At 24.5% G+C, this 21,623-nt stretch overlaps 4 protein-coding genes across 5 annotated transcripts; 2 read left to right on the plus strand and 2 right to left on the minus strand.

Moving 5' to 3' along the window:
• Nucleotides 1–4,847: 4,847 nt before the first annotated feature.
• Nucleotides 4,848–6,098, plus strand: LOC105362214 (protein IMPACT-like). 2 transcript variants are annotated; one of them, XM_011499588.1, is made up of 5 exons: nucleotides 4,848–4,883; nucleotides 4,942–5,183; nucleotides 5,326–5,574; nucleotides 5,664–5,823; nucleotides 5,889–6,098. In XM_011499588.1, exons 1-5 carry the CDS (start codon nucleotides 4,863–4,865, stop codon nucleotides 6,030–6,032), a joined length of 816 nt encoding a protein of 271 aa, XP_011497890.1. In that variant the 5' UTR covers nucleotides 4,848–4,862; the 3' UTR covers nucleotides 6,033–6,098. The 2 variants fall into 2 exon arrangements, with proteins under 2 accessions (XP_011497890.1, XP_011497891.1); XM_011499589.1 differs by having other exon boundaries at nucleotides 5,914–5,982.
• Nucleotides 6,099–7,054: 956 nt separating this feature from the next.
• Nucleotides 7,055–9,566, plus strand: eIF2Bepsilon (eukaryotic translation initiation factor 2B subunit epsilon). Its single transcript, XM_011499590.1, has 2 exons — nucleotides 7,055–7,810; nucleotides 8,199–9,566. The coding sequence occupies exons 1-2, from the start codon at nucleotides 7,088–7,090 to the stop codon at nucleotides 9,522–9,524; spliced, it is 2,049 nt and encodes a 682-aa protein (XP_011497892.1). The 5' UTR covers nucleotides 7,055–7,087; the 3' UTR covers nucleotides 9,525–9,566.
• A 59-nt stretch (nucleotides 9,567–9,625) lies between these two features.
• CCT8 (chaperonin containing TCP1 subunit 8) lies at nucleotides 9,626–12,885 on the minus strand. The gene is made up of 6 exons (XM_011499591.1): nucleotides 12,735–12,885; nucleotides 11,560–11,862; nucleotides 11,177–11,476; nucleotides 10,736–11,095; nucleotides 10,005–10,445; nucleotides 9,626–9,926 (listed from the first exon to the last, which is right to left on the minus strand). Exons 1-6 carry the CDS (start codon nucleotides 12,792–12,794, stop codon nucleotides 9,732–9,734), a joined length of 1,659 nt encoding a protein of 552 aa, XP_011497893.1. The 5' UTR covers nucleotides 12,795–12,885; the 3' UTR covers nucleotides 9,626–9,731.
• Nucleotides 12,886–14,193: 1,308 nt separating this feature from the next.
• Nucleotides 14,194–18,095, minus strand: puml (pummelig). Its single transcript, XM_011499592.1, has 7 exons — nucleotides 17,758–18,095; nucleotides 17,164–17,240; nucleotides 15,968–16,174; nucleotides 15,100–15,429; nucleotides 14,867–14,984; nucleotides 14,604–14,790; nucleotides 14,194–14,537 (listed from the first exon to the last, which is right to left on the minus strand). The coding sequence occupies exons 1-7, from the start codon at nucleotides 17,793–17,795 to the stop codon at nucleotides 14,343–14,345; spliced, it is 1,152 nt and encodes a 383-aa protein (XP_011497894.1). The 5' UTR covers nucleotides 17,796–18,095; the 3' UTR covers nucleotides 14,194–14,342.
• Nucleotides 18,096–21,623: the final 3,528 nt, after the last annotated feature.

The raw sequence follows: 21,623 nt of genomic DNA on the forward strand, positions 1-21,623 counted from the left end.
TTAGTTATAGTTTTCAAATAAAAAATTAGAGGATCCACAAATGTTGCCCCCCCCCCCAAAAAAAAGAAGAAAAAAAAATCAATTGTATATACCAATCTACAACTTCAACATTGGCTGACCACGAATAATACGTAAATTCTTCTCATTAATTTAGTATCTCACGTCCCCGTCGTCAACTTGTTTTTTTTTTTTTTTTTTTTTTTTTTTTTATCCGTTTATTATTTTTTGAAGAAAAATATTGTTTGATAAGATAATTCTTACTGAAAAATATAGTTACATTCTATATTATATAAAATATATATAATATTTAATTTTAAGATCTTTTATATCGTTTTACGAAGTAAGCATTAAAAAAAAAAAGGATATCATTTAGTTGTATTATGGTTACTTTCTTTTTTTTTTTTACGTCCTATTTAAGTACAAAGAGTTATGTTGTTTTAAGCATTTGTAAAATTTTGGTTATAACAAATTTTTTTTTAATAGCTACGGGCAAAGAAATAGCGCAAAATAATTATTAATACTTTCAATTAGTACGCTATCTTATTAAGGATGAATAATTTTGAAAGACATTGATATTGCAGACCCTATGCACAATAAAATGCCATAAGTCTATTATAATTTATATTTATTATAGGATGTAGAAATATAATGAATATATAAAATTGGATTTATTTAAATTTATTACAATATGCTATTATATATTTTATATAAATTAACTTTGGAGAATTTTAATTATATATAGCTGTTAGTATAATTTTTGCTCGTACTTGTTATATTTGATTAATAATACAATTTAAAACTGGATAATAGATTTACACGAGAGTTTTATGTCGATATTTTTATTATACAATATATTTTGTATTGTTTTATATAAATTTAGTTTTTAGAAAATAAATGCTTAAATTACAATGACATATTAACGAGAACAATTGAAATTCTAATTTGTTTATATTTTTAATAAGCATATATATGTATTTTATTTAAAATATTTCAAATTCTTTTCATATATATATATATTTATTTATTTAATTTAAGTACGTATGTGTGTGTGTATAATGATGCACTTGTCGATAAACGTTGTTATATTGGAAAATTATCGATCTTCAGAAGAAATAATTTAATTATATTTTTATGCTTAAATTGTTAAATTAAAGTGCATTTTCAAAATTTAGCTTTGTAATACATACAATAATTTTAAATAATAAACGTATTCATCAAAATGCTGTCTATGTATAAATAAATTATTATGTGAAAAGTTGTTTAAAATTAAATGATTTAATAATAAAATTTTCATCATTAGTATGATTAGTATATATATATATATATATATATATATATATATATATATATATATATATATATATATAAAATATAATATATATCTCTATATTATATATATATATATATATATATATATATATATATATATATACTATAATATTAATATCGATCAATTTAAATATGTAAGCTAAATTTTTTTAAATTCTATAATTACGAATAAGTGTTATATTTTTCAGCAAAAACTTGTAGCTGCGTTATAAATCGTTTAAACTTTTATAATTTATTTTATTATTCTATAGTGCTAAAGATTTTAGAAAAATATAAAATATTAGATTATATAAATTGTCTACCTTACATGCATGCACTTAGATTACAAATTTATATTGTAATGTATAGTATCAGAAATAGATGTTTTGAAGACCATTATTTTATAATATCCTGTAAATGTTTTTTTTATAGCATATCATTACTTAATGCGAATACACCTACTTTGAATAGCAGAATATAATTGGAATTTATAAAATCATTTCATTATTTTAATTTACTTGCATTACTTTTATTTGTATAAATTCATTCGCTTTTATTACATTACACTCATTAATGAAACGATTTTATCAGTTTTTTTTTTTTGCTTTTTAAGATTATTGTATCAAGCATTACTTTGTATTCTTGCAGGTTCGCTCATTTGTTCACTCAGTCGCATCTATTCTCCAAGAACAAAAAACAAAGGTGCGATTTACATTAAAACTACTGATTCATCGATATAGTTAGTCAACAATTAAAAAAATGTAATTACCAATTACTGCATTAATTATTGTTTATGCAGTTGTAATAGTTGTATAATAAATTTTTTTTCAACTTTTACTGAAATTGTAATAAAGAAACATTTAACTGTACTTATCCCTATAAATAAACAACATTACTAAACAGAAACAATACTTACTATTGGAGAGTTTAATTTTTAACAAATATGTTACGACCGTATCTTTATATATTATTTGTAATCAAAGTGATGGAAATATATGTAAATTGAGTATTAATTAAATTACTATATATATATACTTGAAAGTATTTGTTAATAAAATTTTTTAATTTAAAATATTGATTTCTAATTATCGATAATAATCGAGTTCTAAAGTTCTATTTTATGAAATAATCAATTGGTCATTTAGCTTATACGCCTGCTATTTAATAATGATGTTTTTGAATTTGCCGCTTTATATTATATACGAATATAATAATCTTGTTTTAATATTAGTATGTTTATTTTTAAATAATACATAACAATTTGAATAAATATATTGCACGAAACAAAATTGATAGACGTATTATTCTATTCCTTAACTAATAATGTTTGTCGATCGAGACAAGCGTATAGAAGAATAATTAATCGATTCCTTACAAAATTTATCGATTACAAAAAATCTATGAGCAGGAAAAACGAACCGATACTTTGTATATGCAACGTCTGCGCAATGGAAATTAAAGCTTAGTGACCGATAAATGTAGATTACTCGCATATTCCAGTTCAATGTACATTCATTACATATGATATGTTTTGTATTTACAATATAAGTTAAATATAGACATTGTATATACGATCCATAGTGTATTATGTGTCAAATTTTTTCAGGATGTAAGTTCATTATGAGTAACAAGTTCATGTATGATAAAGCAAATGAATCAATAATACATTAGAATCGAATTTTTTCTTTTCACAATACGCTCATTATTTTTAATAAGGTATGTAACGAAAATTAATTATTTTCACGATTATTTAATATAATTTAAAGGCGTAAATTTATAATTATTAAAATATTCTTTAAATTTTGTTTATATGCATCTATGCTACTAGATTATTTATTCGCTAAGATAGAAAATTTGTCTATACAATTCAGGCATATTCGTAACAGTGGAAATATCCGTTAAATAAAATAAATAATATATATGTCTTTGTCTTACGTTTTTATAAATAAATAACGTACAAGGGCCGTGTACATAAATAATTGTATAACGCATTTGGATACTTTTTTTTTTTTTTATGAATTTGATAATAAAAATATTATAAATTACCAATATTACATGATCGTCCAAGTCGAAGTCGAAATTATCAATAGTATGTACAAAATGAAAATAAATTAATTGTACGCATTTATTAAATATTATTATTTTATTTAAATAGACTTTAAATGTTAAATTAATAAAGATAAAAATTTTTAAATTAATTTATTATTCAATGTGGAATGTCGTTACTTTTTATTTTATATGTAATTTGTTCATGGAAATTTGGCGAGTTCTCTCAATAAATAAAAATTGTATTTTGTAATATATAAGTAAATTAAATTCGCTGTATAAGTTTTGCTTCAAATTATTAAAAAGATATATATAACAAATTTGATTGGATTATTATTTATTCGAATAATCGAATAACCTAATGTCTTAATATTAATAAGTAGTTTGGAAAATTTTTAAAGTATTGTGCAGAATTAGTTTTGAACGAACGAATAGATTATATATTTTTAATATATATGTTTAAAAACGGAAATAGTCAATGTAATTTTTTTCCACCATTGATTTATGAAATTTTCGCAAAGTAAATATGTGTAAAAAATTCACAGATATTAATTTCAATAGAATTTGAAAAATGATATTTAAGTAATTTTATCTAATTCGACGCTTATAACAAAAAAGTTTATTCGAATGAGTTGTATTTGAATTGTGGAGGCCAAGTTATAAGATAACAGAAAATTGAATATATTTTATTATATTTTGTCATATATTTTAATATTAAATGTAAATTCAAAATTTTTTTCGAATAAAAACATTTTTGATTGTAAAAACATTATATATCAATAGTCATTTGTCTTAATGAAACATCGTAAGAGTAGCGAACTTTTTTTTTAATAATTCAATTTTTTAATAATTTCGAAAGCTTTCAATTTAATAATTTTTTTAATTTACATATGCAATTAATGTATGGAAGGTTAATATTGAATTAGAATTAGAAAAGTTTGTTTGAAAGAAACAATTATTAACCTTCTTTTGTTTATTCAACGTACGGATGGATATATTCGTCATAAATACGGATTTCTTTGTATTATGATAATAATTCCTATATGTTGAATTTTCATATGTGTCTATATATAACAAATGGAAAATTATTTATAGATATAAGCAAATAAATGTTGGATGTTTATCTATAAATAGGAAATATGCACATTTTAATGGAGAAATCGCGTAAATTAGAGACGAATTTAATAATCAAAGCACATGTCGATAATGCTATTTACATCATATGATTATTATTTATGTATATGCACACGTAATATGCAGTATAATTTTCAAGTAAAATACTGTTTACCATTTATTACATACGTGTATCTCGTTTCTATTTATTTTAGTATTTTATATTAACGTATTTACATACTCTGAACTTCTGTGATTTCCAGAATGGAATTGATTGTATATTTTTATTAATAAAAGTAACAATTAATACATTTATACATGTTTTCAGATTCACATAATAATAAATAGCATTCATTTTAATTTTGTCAATAAAAGGCATATTTAACTGTAAATAAATGGATAATTTAACAAAACAAGTAAGTTATATTAATTGTAATCTATAATAGAGCTGTAAAACGTTATTCTTATTTGTAGAAAGAAGAAATAGAAAGTTTAAAAGCTATTTATGGTTCAGAATTTCAAATAGAAGATGATGAAAATAGAAAATATAGTATTACAATCGTTAGTGATTGTGATAGTAACATATATGTAAAACTTTATGTTAAATTTTCCGATTCTTATCCTTCAATATCACCTCCAACATTTGAAATTTCTGCTCCACATTTAAAACATGAGAACAAATTGCATCTGTTCAATCTTCTGAATGATATTTATTTGTTAGTAATTAAATTTTCAAGTAAAAATTTGATTTTATATTATAATTATTGTTATTATATAATCATTGTTTGATTTAATAAGTTGGTGGTGTGATTTTAGTTGTTGAATTTAATGGTTGGTTCATTTATATTTAATTTTCAGATCACATATCGGACAAAATGTAATATTTCAATGGATAGAAAAAATCAGAGAAGAATTGCAATCTTTATATTCAAAATCAATTGAGAAATTAACAAATAATGATTATATGAATGTAAAATCAAACAAACTTTTAACTACCAGCGAAACTGAGATTACATGTCCAATAATTAGTCACGGAGAAGTAATTTCTGATAGAAAAAGTTCGTTTCAAGGACATGCTGCCATTGTTCGTTCCAGTTGTCAAGTTCGGTATGCATGAAAAATATAAATTGTTACTTTCTATAGTAACTTATACGGTTACCTTCTATATGAATTTTTTTTTTTTTTCATTCTGATAGAAATGTAATAATGAAACTAAAAGAAAATCGAAAGATTCAACAAGCAGCTCATAATATGTATGCATACAGAATTTATGATGAAAATACAAAAAATTATTTACAAGATTGTAACGACGATGGAGAATCTCAAGGTGGAAGTAGATTATTAAATTTGTTGCAGGTAATGTGTTATGTACCAATTTAATACATTATTCTTATTAATTTTGAACAATGTTTTTACTTAAGATTATGAATATAAAAAATGTCATAGTCATAGTTTCTCGATGGTATGGTGGAATTCATCTTGGATCAGAACGTTTTAGACATATAAATAATGCTGCTCAACAAGTTTTGGTATCAAATAACTTTATATCGACAAAACGAAATTAATCCAATTGTTACGTTTGAATAAAAGTATATATAAATTAATACAGATATTTCATGTATGCGTAATGTAATGCAGAAGTAAATAAATTGTTATTTTTTCATATTTTTTATTTTAGCATTATGATTATAGATATTGAAATGCTTAATTTTTTAACTTAAGTATAATTATATATAAATATATATATAATAAGAATAATAATCTTAATGTATATATGTAATCTGTAATAAGAATCTTATAGAAATATTTTAAACACAAAAATCATTATAATAAGAAAGATAATATGAGCCTTAAATTTAATTCTGAATAAAAATGTTAAAATTACATGTTTACAACTTTTCAATCATTATTTAATTAAGCATTATATTTATCATAAATATTGCTTGTTTTACTAATGAAATAACGCTAGAAAGAAAAACATAATATTTGCATGCTAGTCTGTATTTCATTAACATTTTTTAATATTCTATTGAAATGTAACTTCAATTTAACTTCAATAAGAACGATATATTTATTAAATATAACTCGAACCCAAGGACCTGTAACAAGATTTCTTCTACAATAACTGAGAAAATATTTTCAATATATGTTATTTTTAATTCTATTACATGTATAACGTGTATATACAGTATATATTATATATTACACTATTTACAATAGCGAAGTAATTTAGTTAGAATACCGAGTATTGTAAAATTGTAGATAGGAAAGTAGAAAAAGAATGTTGATATGAAGGAAGATATGAAATTTTAACTCGCATTAGATTAATTATAAATGTAATAATCATCATATATTAAGCACCAATAAACTTAATTCCAGTGCGCATGCGACATTTGCTTCCTTTTGCGTAAGACTGTCATTCATAATTTTCATTGCCTGTATTTATCGCTAATATGTATTTAAAGGTTATAAATGTGATATAAATAAATAAAAAAAAGGTAATACGTGTAATAATATGATTATTGTGCATATATATACTATTCCAGTCATGTTAAATAATACATTTGATTTTGAAATTAATAATAATTATAATTAAAAGATAATACGAGAAAGGGAAAAAATGTCTGTAAATGTTATAAAAGAATTACCGAACAATACATACGGCAAACAGGAGAGTCTTAAGGTTATTGTTTTTGCGGACGAATTCATTCATGATTTTAAACCCATCGAAAAAGTTTATCCTAGCATTCTTTTGCCTGTTGTTACTTTGCCACTTTTAGATTATCTAATAGAAAATTTAATACGCTCACGAGTACAAACAGTTTATTTGTACTACAGTAGCTCTCTTAACAAGGCTAAAATTACAGATTCAATAAAACATTTTCAAGATAAAAATATAATAATAATACCTATACAATTGAATGATTCTGGATCGCTTGGGGATGCTCTTAGAGATATAGATACAAATGGTTGTATCAGAGATGATTTTATATTAATACGTGGTCCAGTATTCGCTAATATTGATTTACGGACGCTTATGGACTTACATAGAGTTCGAAAAGAGAAAGACAAAAATGTTGTCTTAACCATGGTTCTTAGAAATCTTGGTAATATCAAAGATTCCGCTTTAAAAAATGAATCTACTTTAGTTGTTTCGACTGCCAATACAAGAAGAATACTCCATTACAAAAAATTAAATTCAAATGAAAAAAAAATTAAACTCGAACTACAGTGGTTTTTAGATCACGATAATGTTCATATAAATACTGCCTTATTCGATACTCGTATTTATGTATGTTCTCAATCTGTTCTTCCTTTATTTGCTGATAATTTTGATTTTCAGGTAAGATTATCATTTCATTATTTACACAATGAACTGAAATTTTACAAAATTAACCATTTAACTTTTTTCTATTAATAATCATAAGCTTTAAGCTTTGTAATAAAAAAAAATTATGATAAAGATACAATGTAAAAAGCTACGCATTAATGTTTTTTTTAATACTTTTTCAATAATTTCACACCTCCATAAACATACTTGCAATAAAGGCTCATTAAAAATTTGTTTTATATTATAAAAAATTTTAAATAACAAATATATCAAAAATATATTTTAATTATATTAATATTATGCAATAATTAGGAATGCTTAATCACAAAATAAGGTGTTTTTAATATGTAGAACATCACTATATTCGATTAAAATTGATGGTCAAATTTTTTAATTTTAGACAATGGAAGATTTTATTCGTGGAGTTTTAATAAACGAAGAGTTTTTAGATTCAAGAATATATTGGGAGCCTTTAATATATCCAACTTATGCACTACCGATTACTTCATGGAAAGCTTATAAAATTCTTTCTAGAGATATTCTACAACGTCACTGTTATCCTCTAGTTCCAGATACATTGCCATTATCATTAAGGAATTTTATCTATCTGCCCAAAATTATATATAAACACTCTAGCTCAATATTATCTAAAGGCTGTACTTTACATAGTGCATCACTTGTTGGTGAACATAGTACATTAGGAAAAAATTCATTTATTAAAAGATCTGTTATTGGACCTTCGTGTAATATAGGAAAGAATGTTCATATTAATAATTCATATCTTTTTTCATATGTTCAAATTGAGGATAATTGTGAAGTGACTAATAGTATTATTTTTTCAAATTGTTTTATAGAAAAAGATCTTAAAATAACCGATTGCATAATATTAGATGCTATTAAATGCTCGAAAAATCATAGTAATGCACTTATTGGAATTTCTGATTGGGATATTGAACATATGAAAGAGCCTTTGAGTGACTGTGATAGTAACTTTGCAACCATTCTTACTGAAAATGATCATGATATTGACTCTGACGAAGATGCATCATTATCCTCATCTCTTTCATCAGCATCGTCATCGCCTTCATTAAAAGATTCATCGCCTCCACCAGCATTTCAAGATGATCACGAAATGTTTTTATCTGAGGTTATTGACAGCTTGTTACGTGGCTACCAAGACAAGCTTAAGTGCGAAAATTTAATTTTAGAAATTAATTCTTCAAGATATGCTTACAATATTAGTATAAGACAAGTTTCTTATAATGTTATCAAAGCAATTCTAAATCTGTCTTTATTACATTATAATTCTATATCAAAAATTAGCCTCAGCTCAAATAATGCTGAGTATTACAAAATCTTAAAGACAATGTTAAATTTTTTTAAACCTATAATTGTGAATTACATTAAAACCCCAAATGCTCAAGAGGATTGCTTACGTGCCATTGAAGATGTAGCTTCTTCGAGTCAAGAATTAATTTTACCATATGTACTAAATTTATTACATTTCTTTTATGATAACGATATTTTATTTGAAGAAAAAATCATTGAATGGTATGAGCAAGATTGCGATGATATTCAAGACACTTCGCAAGACTGCGATAGTGACAATGAGGATTGCTTAAAACAAGAAAGTAAGAAAAATATAGCAAGAGCCATAAGAAACACGGTTGCACCTTTTATAAAATGGCTAAGAGAAGCTGAAGAAGACTCATCTACTTCATCTTAATTATAAATACATAAAAATTATAATAAAATAAATTAATTTTAACGAAGTATATTTTTATAAAACCTTCATCAAGTACATAATAAATAAATAAAATGAACATAATTATTAATTTGAACTATAATCCAATATTTATTACAAATATGAAAACAGTTTATGATAATAGAGTAGAAAATTAATCGTATTTCTTTAAAGTAAGATTGTAATTGATTATGATTCATCATCACTATTTGATTTCTCTCCTGGTAGTTTTGGCCCACCAACTGTTTTTGCCATGATAATTTGATCGATTTTAAGCACGGTACATGCAACATTGACTGCATATTTAAAAGCCCAAAATTTCGTTAAGTACAAATCAAATATTTCAGATTTTTCTGCATCTATTACCGATGCTACTCCAGAACTCTATAAATCATAATATAATTGTAAATATTATTTTGTTACATATTTTTAACAAATTATGAAAATTTAAAAATATTTTACCTCTACATCAAATCCATAGTTCCTTTTACCTTCTTTATGAAGTGCATACAGTTTTGATAAAAGTTCACAAGCGTGTGTGCCGCTATTTTCTGATAAAGTTTTTGGGAAAATCTCTAATGCAGTAGAAAACTTGCGTACAGCATACTGTTCTAAACCCGGAATTGTATCAGCGTATGTGGCAATTTTAGCAGCTAACTCAACTTCTGTTGCACCAGCTCCAGGAAGGAAACGATTATCCCGTGTGATAGCTTTAAAAGTATTTACTCCATCGTCTATCGCTCTTTCGATATCGTCCATGTAATTATCCGTTGAACCCCGTATCACAATAGTGCTAATACTACGTTCCTCTTCATGAAGCTCAAAAACAACTCCAATGGTATCACCGAGTTCCATTACATAAACATTATCTGCGCATCCCAATTCTTCTTTACTTGGTGGGACCTAATTAAATGTTTAAAACAACAAAAAACATGTACAATCATTCCAATATTTTACTTAAATATATCTAATACTAATGATGTTATAATCTAGAAAATTTATTATAAATAATAATGATACTACAATAGACATAATATTTATTTTTGATAAATTGATTTAATATTTAATATTCAGAAATATTTATTATTTAAAAAGTTATATAATATGTATTGGAAATTAATATTTTTTAATTTTAACTAACAATCCATTAAGTAATACATGTATATAAATTTACAGTCAGCAAAATTTCTTACCAACTTCGGTAAAGCCGTTGCTTTTACTGCTTTGCACAGACGTCTCAAATCAAATTTACTAGGAACCCGAACAGCCATCATATTGTACTTGTTGACAAAGTACAGAGCCATATCGCCAAATTTACCACCAGAAACAATAACTGTAGCACCACTATCCGCGATAGCCTTAATTTGAGATTCTAACAAATTCTCTTCGCCCCTAGAAAAATTCAGTAATTCATCAGCCGTCGTAATTAGGACTGTTCCCTTGGTTTCGGTTTGTGTAATGTCTACAGGACACGAATAAACAGCAATTTTTGCAGATACTGCTTTTGTCACATGTCCCTCCACTTGTCTTTGAAAGACCATTCCTTTAACAACCTTTGCGTCAATTTAAATATTAGTCTTTTAATAAAATTTAATAAAATCAAATTATCCAGAGATTATATTTAGTTTTTATACCTGTGACGAATGTAAGCCAGAACCCAAAATTTTACAAATTCTTATATTATCAACGTTAAAACTTTTGTTATTTTCAGAATCACTTTTGGGTAAAATCGCGATACATGCTTGACAGACAAGGTCAGTAATAAAATTCTCTTTGCCATATTGTTTGCTCATCACTGCAGTTTTGATACCTGCTTTTACTTGATTAATATCTCGATAATCTTTTGCTTCGTAAATAACCAATTTTGGCAATTCTTCTAAAACCTTGTCAAGAGCAAGTTCATATCCCTCCACTATTTCTGAAGTTGTTATTCCCTAAAGTTTATAATACAAATATTAAGCTTCATGATTCATACTATCTCACTTATTTTATTCAAATTATTTTTTAAATAATATACCAAACGTAAAAGCTCTTCAGCTGCTTCAAGCAAAGCACCAGCAAATATAATAACAAAATTTGTTCCATCTCCAACTTCTGCTTCCTGCATTTCTGACGCAAGAATCAATAATTTTGCAGCTGGATGCTCAACATCCAATTCCTTAATAATAGTTGCTGCATCACTAGTGACAAACAATTTTTCCAAATGATTAATTACCATTTTATTCATCCCATTTGGTCCGTAAGCAGTACGCACAGATCGTGCAAAAGTGTTACAAGCTGTGATATTACGGAATACAGCTTCTTCTAATCCAGAAAAGAACTAAATTTAAACAAAATATTAATTCAATAAATATCAACATAAATAACATACAAATTTATACACAATGTATTATCATTAATACTTTAAATTGCAATAAAATATCAATTATAAAATTGTACATGATCAAAAACTAATTTCATTTAGCAAAGTTTATAACCTTACTAATTATTTAAAGACTTAATCATTACAATTGAAATATCGTTTGCCTCTCTAAATGGCAAAGTAATTAATCAAAATTGTATTCTCACAAAACATCTTATGTCTTATTAGTTTAATCAAATATTTATAACAGTTGGCTGCCATTAATTAAATTATGATTTTTAATGATTCTTAGCTTTTCAAAATAATTACAATTTAAAATTTTTTTAAAATTATGAGCGTTACATTATGCACAATGAAGCAGATTAATAGCTAAAATAGTAAGTGAAAAATAATACTTTGGGGAAAAAAGTTAAATATCATTGTTATAAAATTTATTTACTTTCAGTTTATCAATACATAATATCCAACATTATTAATGGTAGTAATTATAATTTAATATCGATCTATAACAAGATATAAGAACAGAATGTGCTTAATATTTATAAATTTTCATATATTTCATATTTAGGTTACGATAAACATTTTGATTTTTTTTCATGAAATTGTCTTTTTAGCATAGCTTTGCCAAATACTAAATTTTACGCTATTTCAATAAGTATTATCAACGCAAATTTGTGTGAAATTCGGTATGTATGAAAAATCCATAAATGGTAATAACATGAATAACTACAAGATAACCTGATATTACTATGGAATAAAAGCACATGTGCCAATTTCAATAAAAGTGCATTTAAGCTTATAAGTACAAAAATAATAAAACTTATACATACGCGAACTCCGTCCTTAAGCATTTGACTAACACCGGGTGCTTTCGGTACGTGTAAAGCCATTTCAATATTATAAAGTTTTATGCCGTTTAAATTAAATAAAATTAATCCACAATAATCAAGCTAGAATTAGTCGCACATGAAAAAGAAGGTCCGACGATAGAAAATAGGTAACGCGATAGTAACACCTCTGGCGGATCATTTCAAAGTTATTTTCACGAGAACGAAAGTGAGAAATTGAAAATTATCATCCGAATGAATTACAAATTATGTAATATAAGCGATTATAAAAATATTTGATATATCGACTCTTATTAATTATGTATAATTTCAAAAACTTATCCCTTACTAGCTGACAACTCTATATGCTTTGACTATCAATTTAAATGAATTTATTTATAATTATTGCTTAAATAAAAAGCTTATATATTATACGAATTAAGCATTTAATGAAATAGACGAATCAACAATTACGAAAATTAATTTTTATATATTTTTGTAATTTCATAGCAAACTGGGATTCGATAAACTATCATTTGAATGTTGAAGCTTTGAGAAAAATAACATTAATGGTTTATTAAGCGCATTTATATCGTTCAATTTTAAAGTCTTCAAAGCCAATGCATTATAGATAGTTCTCATTAAATACTGAGGTATTCAAAATTTTAATAAAATTTAATTACACTATATGATGATGAATTAATGCGCGTATGGATATGTATTATTGTTAAATATGAATTTTCAATTAGTACAAATTTTATTATCGATTATTATATAAGAAAATGCTAGAAACTTTTGTAAATTATTATTATCTTAGTATACAAAGAAAATAATTCCACTAAATTTGCTTAGCATTGTATAAGTAAATTGTTAACTTGTAAATATTAGTATTACAATGCTCGATGTTTTTGAATAATCACATCTTATAGATTCATATCGAATATATCGAATGAAGATATATATTAAATACATATAATATAAGGGTATAATAAAAATATATACAATTTTACATTATGTGATCGCATGCGTTTTTATATATTTTTTATTTAAAATAAAAATAACACTTAATAATATTAAAAGCTATAATTCTTACAAACATTTTATTCCATTTTTTATCATCTTTCTTTTAAAGATTCAGAGAATCTAGCGATATTTAATTTTATGTTTATAGACTATAATTTTTTTAAATAATTTTATAAATTGAAAATTCAATTTATTATCACATCTCTTCAAATTTAATAATAGATATAACAGACTTATAGTATAAGCTTTGTTAACTTAAAAGAAAAAATTTTATTTTATTAAAATTATTGTATAAAGAAATAAATTAATTACTTTGTATATATATATATATATATATATATATATATTTTTCTTTCTTTTTTTTTAAGAGATCAAATATTTAACTTTTTTAACTCTTTAATCATAATTTAATGAAAATGAAATTAATTATTTTTCAACGGTGTAAAAGTAGCACAATGTCATTTTCAACTTAAATCTTGCTGTTCGTAGATAGGTATATATTATTTTAATAAATAATTGTGTTTAATGAAAGAAAATTTAAGAATAACTATTAATTTGTTCTCGTTCGTGTCGTCTCAATTCTCAATCTTAATTATAAACACCTTTTTTTTTAACAATGTCATTATTTTTTACATCATCATTCTCTATTAACTTTAAATCTTCTTTATTTGTGGAATACATAAGTTTAGAATTCGTATCGTTTAAGGCACATGCTTCCAGCACATATTTATTAAAAGTATCACATTTATCTAAATAAACATGATGTCCAGCACCACTAATTATCTGTTTGATAGAACAAAATTAATACAAAAAGATGACAAATATTTAATGTAATAATGTAAAAATTACCTGAACATTAACATATGAAGATGATCTAATTTGTTTTATCGTTTCATCATTTAAATTATCTATCCAAGACCTACTACCATACAGAAGTGTTATAGAGATTTGAGGATCTAATTTATCAATTCTTTTAACGATTGGATTTTTCGCCCATCCAAAGCCCTGCATCATTGCATAAAAAGCGCTTTCTCCACTGTTCAAGTAAATTTCAAGAAATTATGAGTTTTTCAACATATTGATGAAAAACAAATATTATGTTTAAAACTTACGACGGATTTTGAATGTTACACTGATGTATATATTGTGAAATGATACTGGGATCGTCTTTCAAAAATGGAGCAAATTTTTTTACTATATCTGGACGTATTGTTTCAATAAGTCGTTGACCTGATAGAAAATGATAAATCATCTAGTATAGTATTATAACTTTTATATATATATATATATATATATATAAATAAAATTATCATTATTTTTTTCTTTTTCACAATATAAAACTTACCAAATGGTCCAGCGAATCTAACAGCCCATAATGGATTAAGAGGTATAACAACGTATGTTAATGCTTTTAACCAAAGAGGCAATCCTACTTTATTGGCAACGTCGTTGGGCTTTTCTAGAAATCCCCAAGGATCGGCAAGTATCAAATGCTTAACTCGCTTTGGATACTGAATAGCGTACGAAGCAGCTAAAAAACCACCCATCGAATGCCCAAGTAGAACAAACTTTTCTAACTGCATTTCTTTTCTCCATTCTTCTACCGAGTTAATTAATTGATTTTCAGCTTCTTCGGCTTGTTTACTGAAAACTGGTCTACTACTTCTACCAAATCCTATACAAAAAAAATAAATAAAAGACAGTTTAAAAATAATAATTAAATTAAGAAAAATGTGAAATTTATTTTGCATTATTGTAATTTTATTCGTGGATAATAAATAATGAAATATGATATATCATACGATAGATTTTTCTTTGATTTCTTACTAACAATTGTAATCAATAATTGCGCAATCATCATTCGATAGTTGCATTTTTACAACCGTCTTTGTTTTACTTTATTTTTTTTTTGTTGCAGCTTTTTCTATTTTAATCGTATATAAAATAAATGACTATAGGAGAATGAAATTTCTGTTCTCATTTTTTAGACACAAATTTGAAATTGCAAAATTGAACATAATACAGGTTGCATTTGATCGTCTTCATCTTTATTTATGAAACTTTTAAAGCTCATGAATAATCTAATCTTATCGTACATTAATCTAAAATTAATTATAAATTAATCCACATACTTTTAGTAATTAACAATACAACGATGGACCTTTAAGAGAAAAAAAAAAAAATTTTAATGCTTTTTTATCTTAAATATTTACCTAATAAATCTATAGCATAAACGGGTCTATGCATAGCCAGAGTATCAAGATTTAAAACCCATAGTGCTACACCAGCTCCGAGACCATGTAGCAAAACAATTGGCGTTTTTGGACTGTCTTGATTAAGAGATATCGTCCAAATTTTATCTGAAACTCCCACAACTGGGCCAATATCAACATACCAACCTCTATACCCTGTTTTAAGATCTGAAACAATTATTGATATTTTTTCAATATAATTACGATTATCCTTATTTTATTAATGCGGTGGTCAGAAAAAAATTATTAATTTTTATTTTCATTAAGTTGTATATTCAAATATTATTTTTAAAAATTATCAATTATAATACTTTTTTAACGAATCATGTACAATTACGCAAAAAGAACTAAAATATATAAATAATCTTGCAATGCATTTCTCAAGAATCCTTATTTTATTCAGTATGTCAATTTTAGTTTTATAACTGTTTTGAATAAATATCAAATACATTTGGAAGGTAATGTGTATATATATATATATATATATATATATATATATATATATATATATATATATATAGTGTATATAAATATAGGTGTTTGAAATTTCTTTAAACGCGATACTTTTAAACAGGTACCTTTGATGGCTAAATAATTTACAAAGTGATAATATTCTACTTTGTATTATAAAACCGTAATTATATAAAAATTTTAATTCTCTTAATTAATTGATACAATGCTTAAATGTATCTCAGTAAAAAAAAAAAAAATCATTATTTACATTGATCCCAGATGAAACAATTACGACTTTGATTGTAAATGTTAAATTGGGATAATTTAATTCTAAGTCACTGCGAATCTTCTTAAAATAAATAAAAAATTATAACTCAATGCGATATAATTTTAATATAGATAATACATTATTGTTATTATAAAGTTTGCAGTCACTTTAATTGAAAAGATTAAAAATTTACAACAAAAGAGCTTTTACTGTAATATTGAAAACTTTTTCTTACTAATTCACTGAATATTAATGCAAAAGCATCGTACACTGACTTTTTTTTCTTATCTATGGTATATCCTTGAAAGTTGTTATCAGCAAAAACATATATTGTATAATATTTATCTGAGTCACAAAGCAATTAATAACCAGCTGTCATTGTAGTTCAAATGCAAGATTAAGAAAAGAAATCTTGCATTTTCCACCATGCACTCACATGAGAATATTTTTTTTTCTACTGTCCTTAACATGGTTGAGGAACAGCGTGACCAGCTAAACCATCCCCAGAGCCAACTGCAAATACAATAAAATTTGTCCAATATTATTTTCAAAATTGTTACATTAGCCATACAATAAACATTAATATTTCACAAACCGTACTATATAAGATCTAGTGATTATATTTGGTTTATTTTTACTCAGCGATGCATACCATGTTGGATATAATTAGATAACTCTTACATCATTGTTAATATGAATTTCGGTATTATATTTTAACAATACGTTTATTGCATAATACAATTTTGTTAAAGAAAAGAGAACAAGATTAATTGTAAACAAGTAAAAATCATCACAAATAATTTGCATGACTTTCAAAATTAGTTTATGGGTTACTTTGGATAGATATTTTAATAGATTTTCATAATCGATAAGACAATTGAATATAAAAATACGTACCAACGAAACAAATGAATTCCTATCGAATACCTTCATTATCAAGTATGATAATATGATATTAAGCTACTGAGATTATTAATATAAGGATTACAAGAGTCTCACGGCCTATCGATATTAATTCGGAATTACTCACCCGTTTGAATCAAGCGCGATTTCGTTGCTTTCTGCCATGGATTTCAACCGAATTGCACTTTTTCTTTTTTTTCTTTTTTTTTTTTTTTTTAATCTTTACCTTTCTTTCAATATTTCTTTAACAATCCTTCCGCTTATCTAAGTGAATTTCTTTTATACTATCAATACACACTGGTGTGCAACGCAATCACAGTGCAATATATGTTAATCTAAATACGCATTATCTATAATTTCTGTATCGTCTGCTCGGTACTACTTTTCGCAGTAAACAATTTATAAAACACCTTATGCATTGGTAGTGGTGGTAGTGGCGACGTAGAATTGATCGGGACAACCGGTAATGGGCAATAAATATTTAAAAAGAAAAAAAAAAAAAAAAAAAAAAAAAAAAAAAAAAAAAACGTAAGAACTATACAAGAGGTATGAAAGTAGATGAAAATAATTGAATTTGGTCGCAATTTTTACTACTGGTACGCTACGGCCTCTTACGGAATACTACAAAAACTTTTTTCCTCTCCCTCCTCCTCCCTCCTCACCGCCCTCACCTCCCTCACCGCCCTCACCGCCCTCACCGCCCTCACCGACCCATCTTCCCCACCACTTAACTGCGAGGGGCAATGATTCAACGAGTATAACTTTTCGATTGACTTCATTCATGACATCCTTGTCCCAAGCTTTTTACAATATATATACTTTATTTTCTGTCTTTTCTTTCTTTTTACATAATTATTATCCATAATTATCATTGTTAAAATATATAATTAGACACGTTATTCTCATGTTATTTTCACGAGAACGAAAGTAAGAAATTGAAAATTATCATCCGAATGAATTACAAATTATGTAATATAAGCGATTATAAAAATATTTGATATATCGACTCTTATTAAAGGGACTCTTATTAATTATGTATAATTCGTAATTAATACAATATTTGCTTTTAAAATATGACTTTAGCAACAGTCAGTAAATTCAATGAGTTATACAATAATATTCAATTCACGATCGTTGTTTATAAACGCATTGTTTATAATATTAATGTGTAATTCATCAATATATATATATATATATATATATATATATATATATATATATTATAAAGGCATACCACAGATTTTATTAATTATAGAAATTTTAACACTTCTATTAAGCCATTTGAGCCAAATCATCTCTTTAATCGTATTTTTCAGACAAATCTTCATTTTTATGTTTATTTATAGCGTCTTTTACATTCCTTTGTAAAACATTTACGCAGTTTTTTTTTGCACGATTAAGGTATTTTTAGTATAATAAATATGTTTATAAATAAATATACTTAAAATGAATAAAATTTATCAATTATGAATATTATTTTGTTTCATTAACTGTGCGTATATTTTATCATAAAGATGCTCGATAATATAAATAGAAATCAATAATATTTATTACAATATATAATAATTTGATGATAAATTATTCAAGACATTCTATACATTAAACACGATATTAAGAAATATATTACATTTATTTATTGCAATAAAAAGTAATTTTATTTATATATCAATTTTAATCATTTATTAATAATTCATATTAACTAAATGGTAGGTAATAATGTAAAATTTTTTAATTTTTATGTTAAAATTGTATAAAATTTGGAGTTTCATACATAGCAAAACGTCTTGTACTATTATAATTGTACTTTTACCATTAATAATAATTGCTTTGTATATGTTATGCAATGAAAATGAAATGTATTTTTAAACGAGGTTTTACGTTCTTTAGTAGTTACGTTTTATAAGAAGCAAAAAAAAAAAAAAAAAAAAAAAAAAAATATAATCTCGAGTAAGTACATTTAATATTTATTAATTAATAAAATTATTAATAGCCAATACTTGATAATGGACTGCTTTCGATTTAAAAATAAGAATTCGTTATAAAATCAAACAACTTTATATAATTTAAATAAACAATAGTAATAATAGTTAAGTTGTAACAAATATATGAATAAAAACACAACGACAGAATAGTAATTGCGACAATTAAAATAAATAAACATTAAAGATATTTATTCAAAGTGCTAATAATTGTATTAAAAAATTCTTGTAAATGGATCTTTAAAGTATAGATTAGAATAAATTTTTATATTTAAACAATTTAATGGTCGTACAATTACAATGTCGAAAGATAAAAATAATTGTGTGAAATAATGATAAAATATAATGCCATTTAAAACTAAATTGATGAACATTACGTTTTTGGTGATTAATTTGTTTTTCAATATGAATGAACGTGATAGGAATTTATAATTTATATATAATGCTCATCAAAGTTAAATTTTTCATTCCTTATTTAAGTAGTTTTATCATTTTATCATAATAGTATCATCATTCGTTAATTAAGTAGTTTTCTACAGTTTTCGACATTGAGCAACTCGGTATGATATTTATATTATACTTATATTTACTTTTAATAAAATATTGTATAATTATATTCTATGCCTAGAAATCTTCTGTCTAATCACATTATTATTGCTATAAGTATGTCATTTTAACACAATATTCGTCTAAAGGGAATCTAATATAATCAAAATTCATTTTCATTTAGCTACTTAGTGATGTAATCGTATTACTTAACAATTCAATACGTAATTATTTCTGAAATTTAATTTATTTAATAACTTATCAGTTGAATAGACTATGAATTTGCAAATATTTTTTCCTTTAGAAAATGCCGTGGATCGAGTATACGTTATTTTTATAAAAATTAAATAAACTATATATAGGATATTTATTTTATCAGTGGTGCTTATATTTGAAGATATTGAAGATTTGCATGTCGGTGGCTGAAATATTTTCTATAATTTCTCTTTTTCTTACGACGATGTAATTTTTGCAATTGACGATGCTGTATTATGCAGTGTGAATTTTTTTTTTTTTTTTTAATTATTTAATAAAAATTTTATAATAATAAAGCTTTTGAATATTGTGATTTTATAGATTTTTTTCTTATTAAGCAAGTAAAAATGCAGATAATTGATGAATATTCCAGCCTATAAATTTATCCTTTTCATCTATTGGATCATTTGTCATATCTGGAAAGTTAAACCTTTTAGAATTTAGATCTTTTGATAAAGCGTTTCATCAATATACAATAGAAATATTTTATTAAAAAATATAATCTCAATTATTTTTCCTGAAAAATCATAATCAACAATTTTCATTCTTTTACTGAAATATTGAAACTTTGGTCTCTCTCTCTCTCTCTCTCTCTCTCTCTCTCTCTCTCTCTCTAGCTCTCCCTTTTTAATTCTCTACTTAGATAAATAAATTTAAAATTTAAACAGCAAGTAAATTGACGCATTAACTTTTCTTGACGCAGCATCGTTTGAAGTATCAATATTATCAATAAGGTTCTTTGTATTTAACATTTTATCGAACTTCTTCTTTTATATTTTTATATAATTCCTTATTTATTATCGATTAAATTATAAGTAATACTTGGATATTTCCAAGACTTTAATTACTGGAATTTGACCTTAATTAATTACCGAAAAATATTTAAAATTTCTTGGTAAAAAATGTAATTATGAATATTTTATGTCCCTTAATTTGAATATTTAAGCCGCTTTATATTAATTTAAATATTATAATTCGACTTGCGTTAAAAACATATAATATCACAAAAATATAATACACCATTAAATATTTACAATTATTGGTGTTGCTTGTAAAAATGCTAAAATTACAGCACTATTTATTAATATACAAAATAATATACGATACGATAATTTTTATTTTTTATATTCGTAAAATCGTAAGAAATGTGTAAACAATAACGTAATTCAAATTGCATAGGTTGAAGAATTTCATCTTATTAAATGGAATTCAT

The sequence above is a fragment of the Ceratosolen solmsi genome, unplaced genomic scaffold (assembly GCF_000503995.2).
Source record: "Ceratosolen solmsi marchali unplaced genomic scaffold, CerSol_1.0 scaffold35, whole genome shotgun sequence".
NCBI lineage: Eukaryota > Metazoa > Arthropoda > Insecta > Hymenoptera > Agaonidae > Ceratosolen > Ceratosolen solmsi.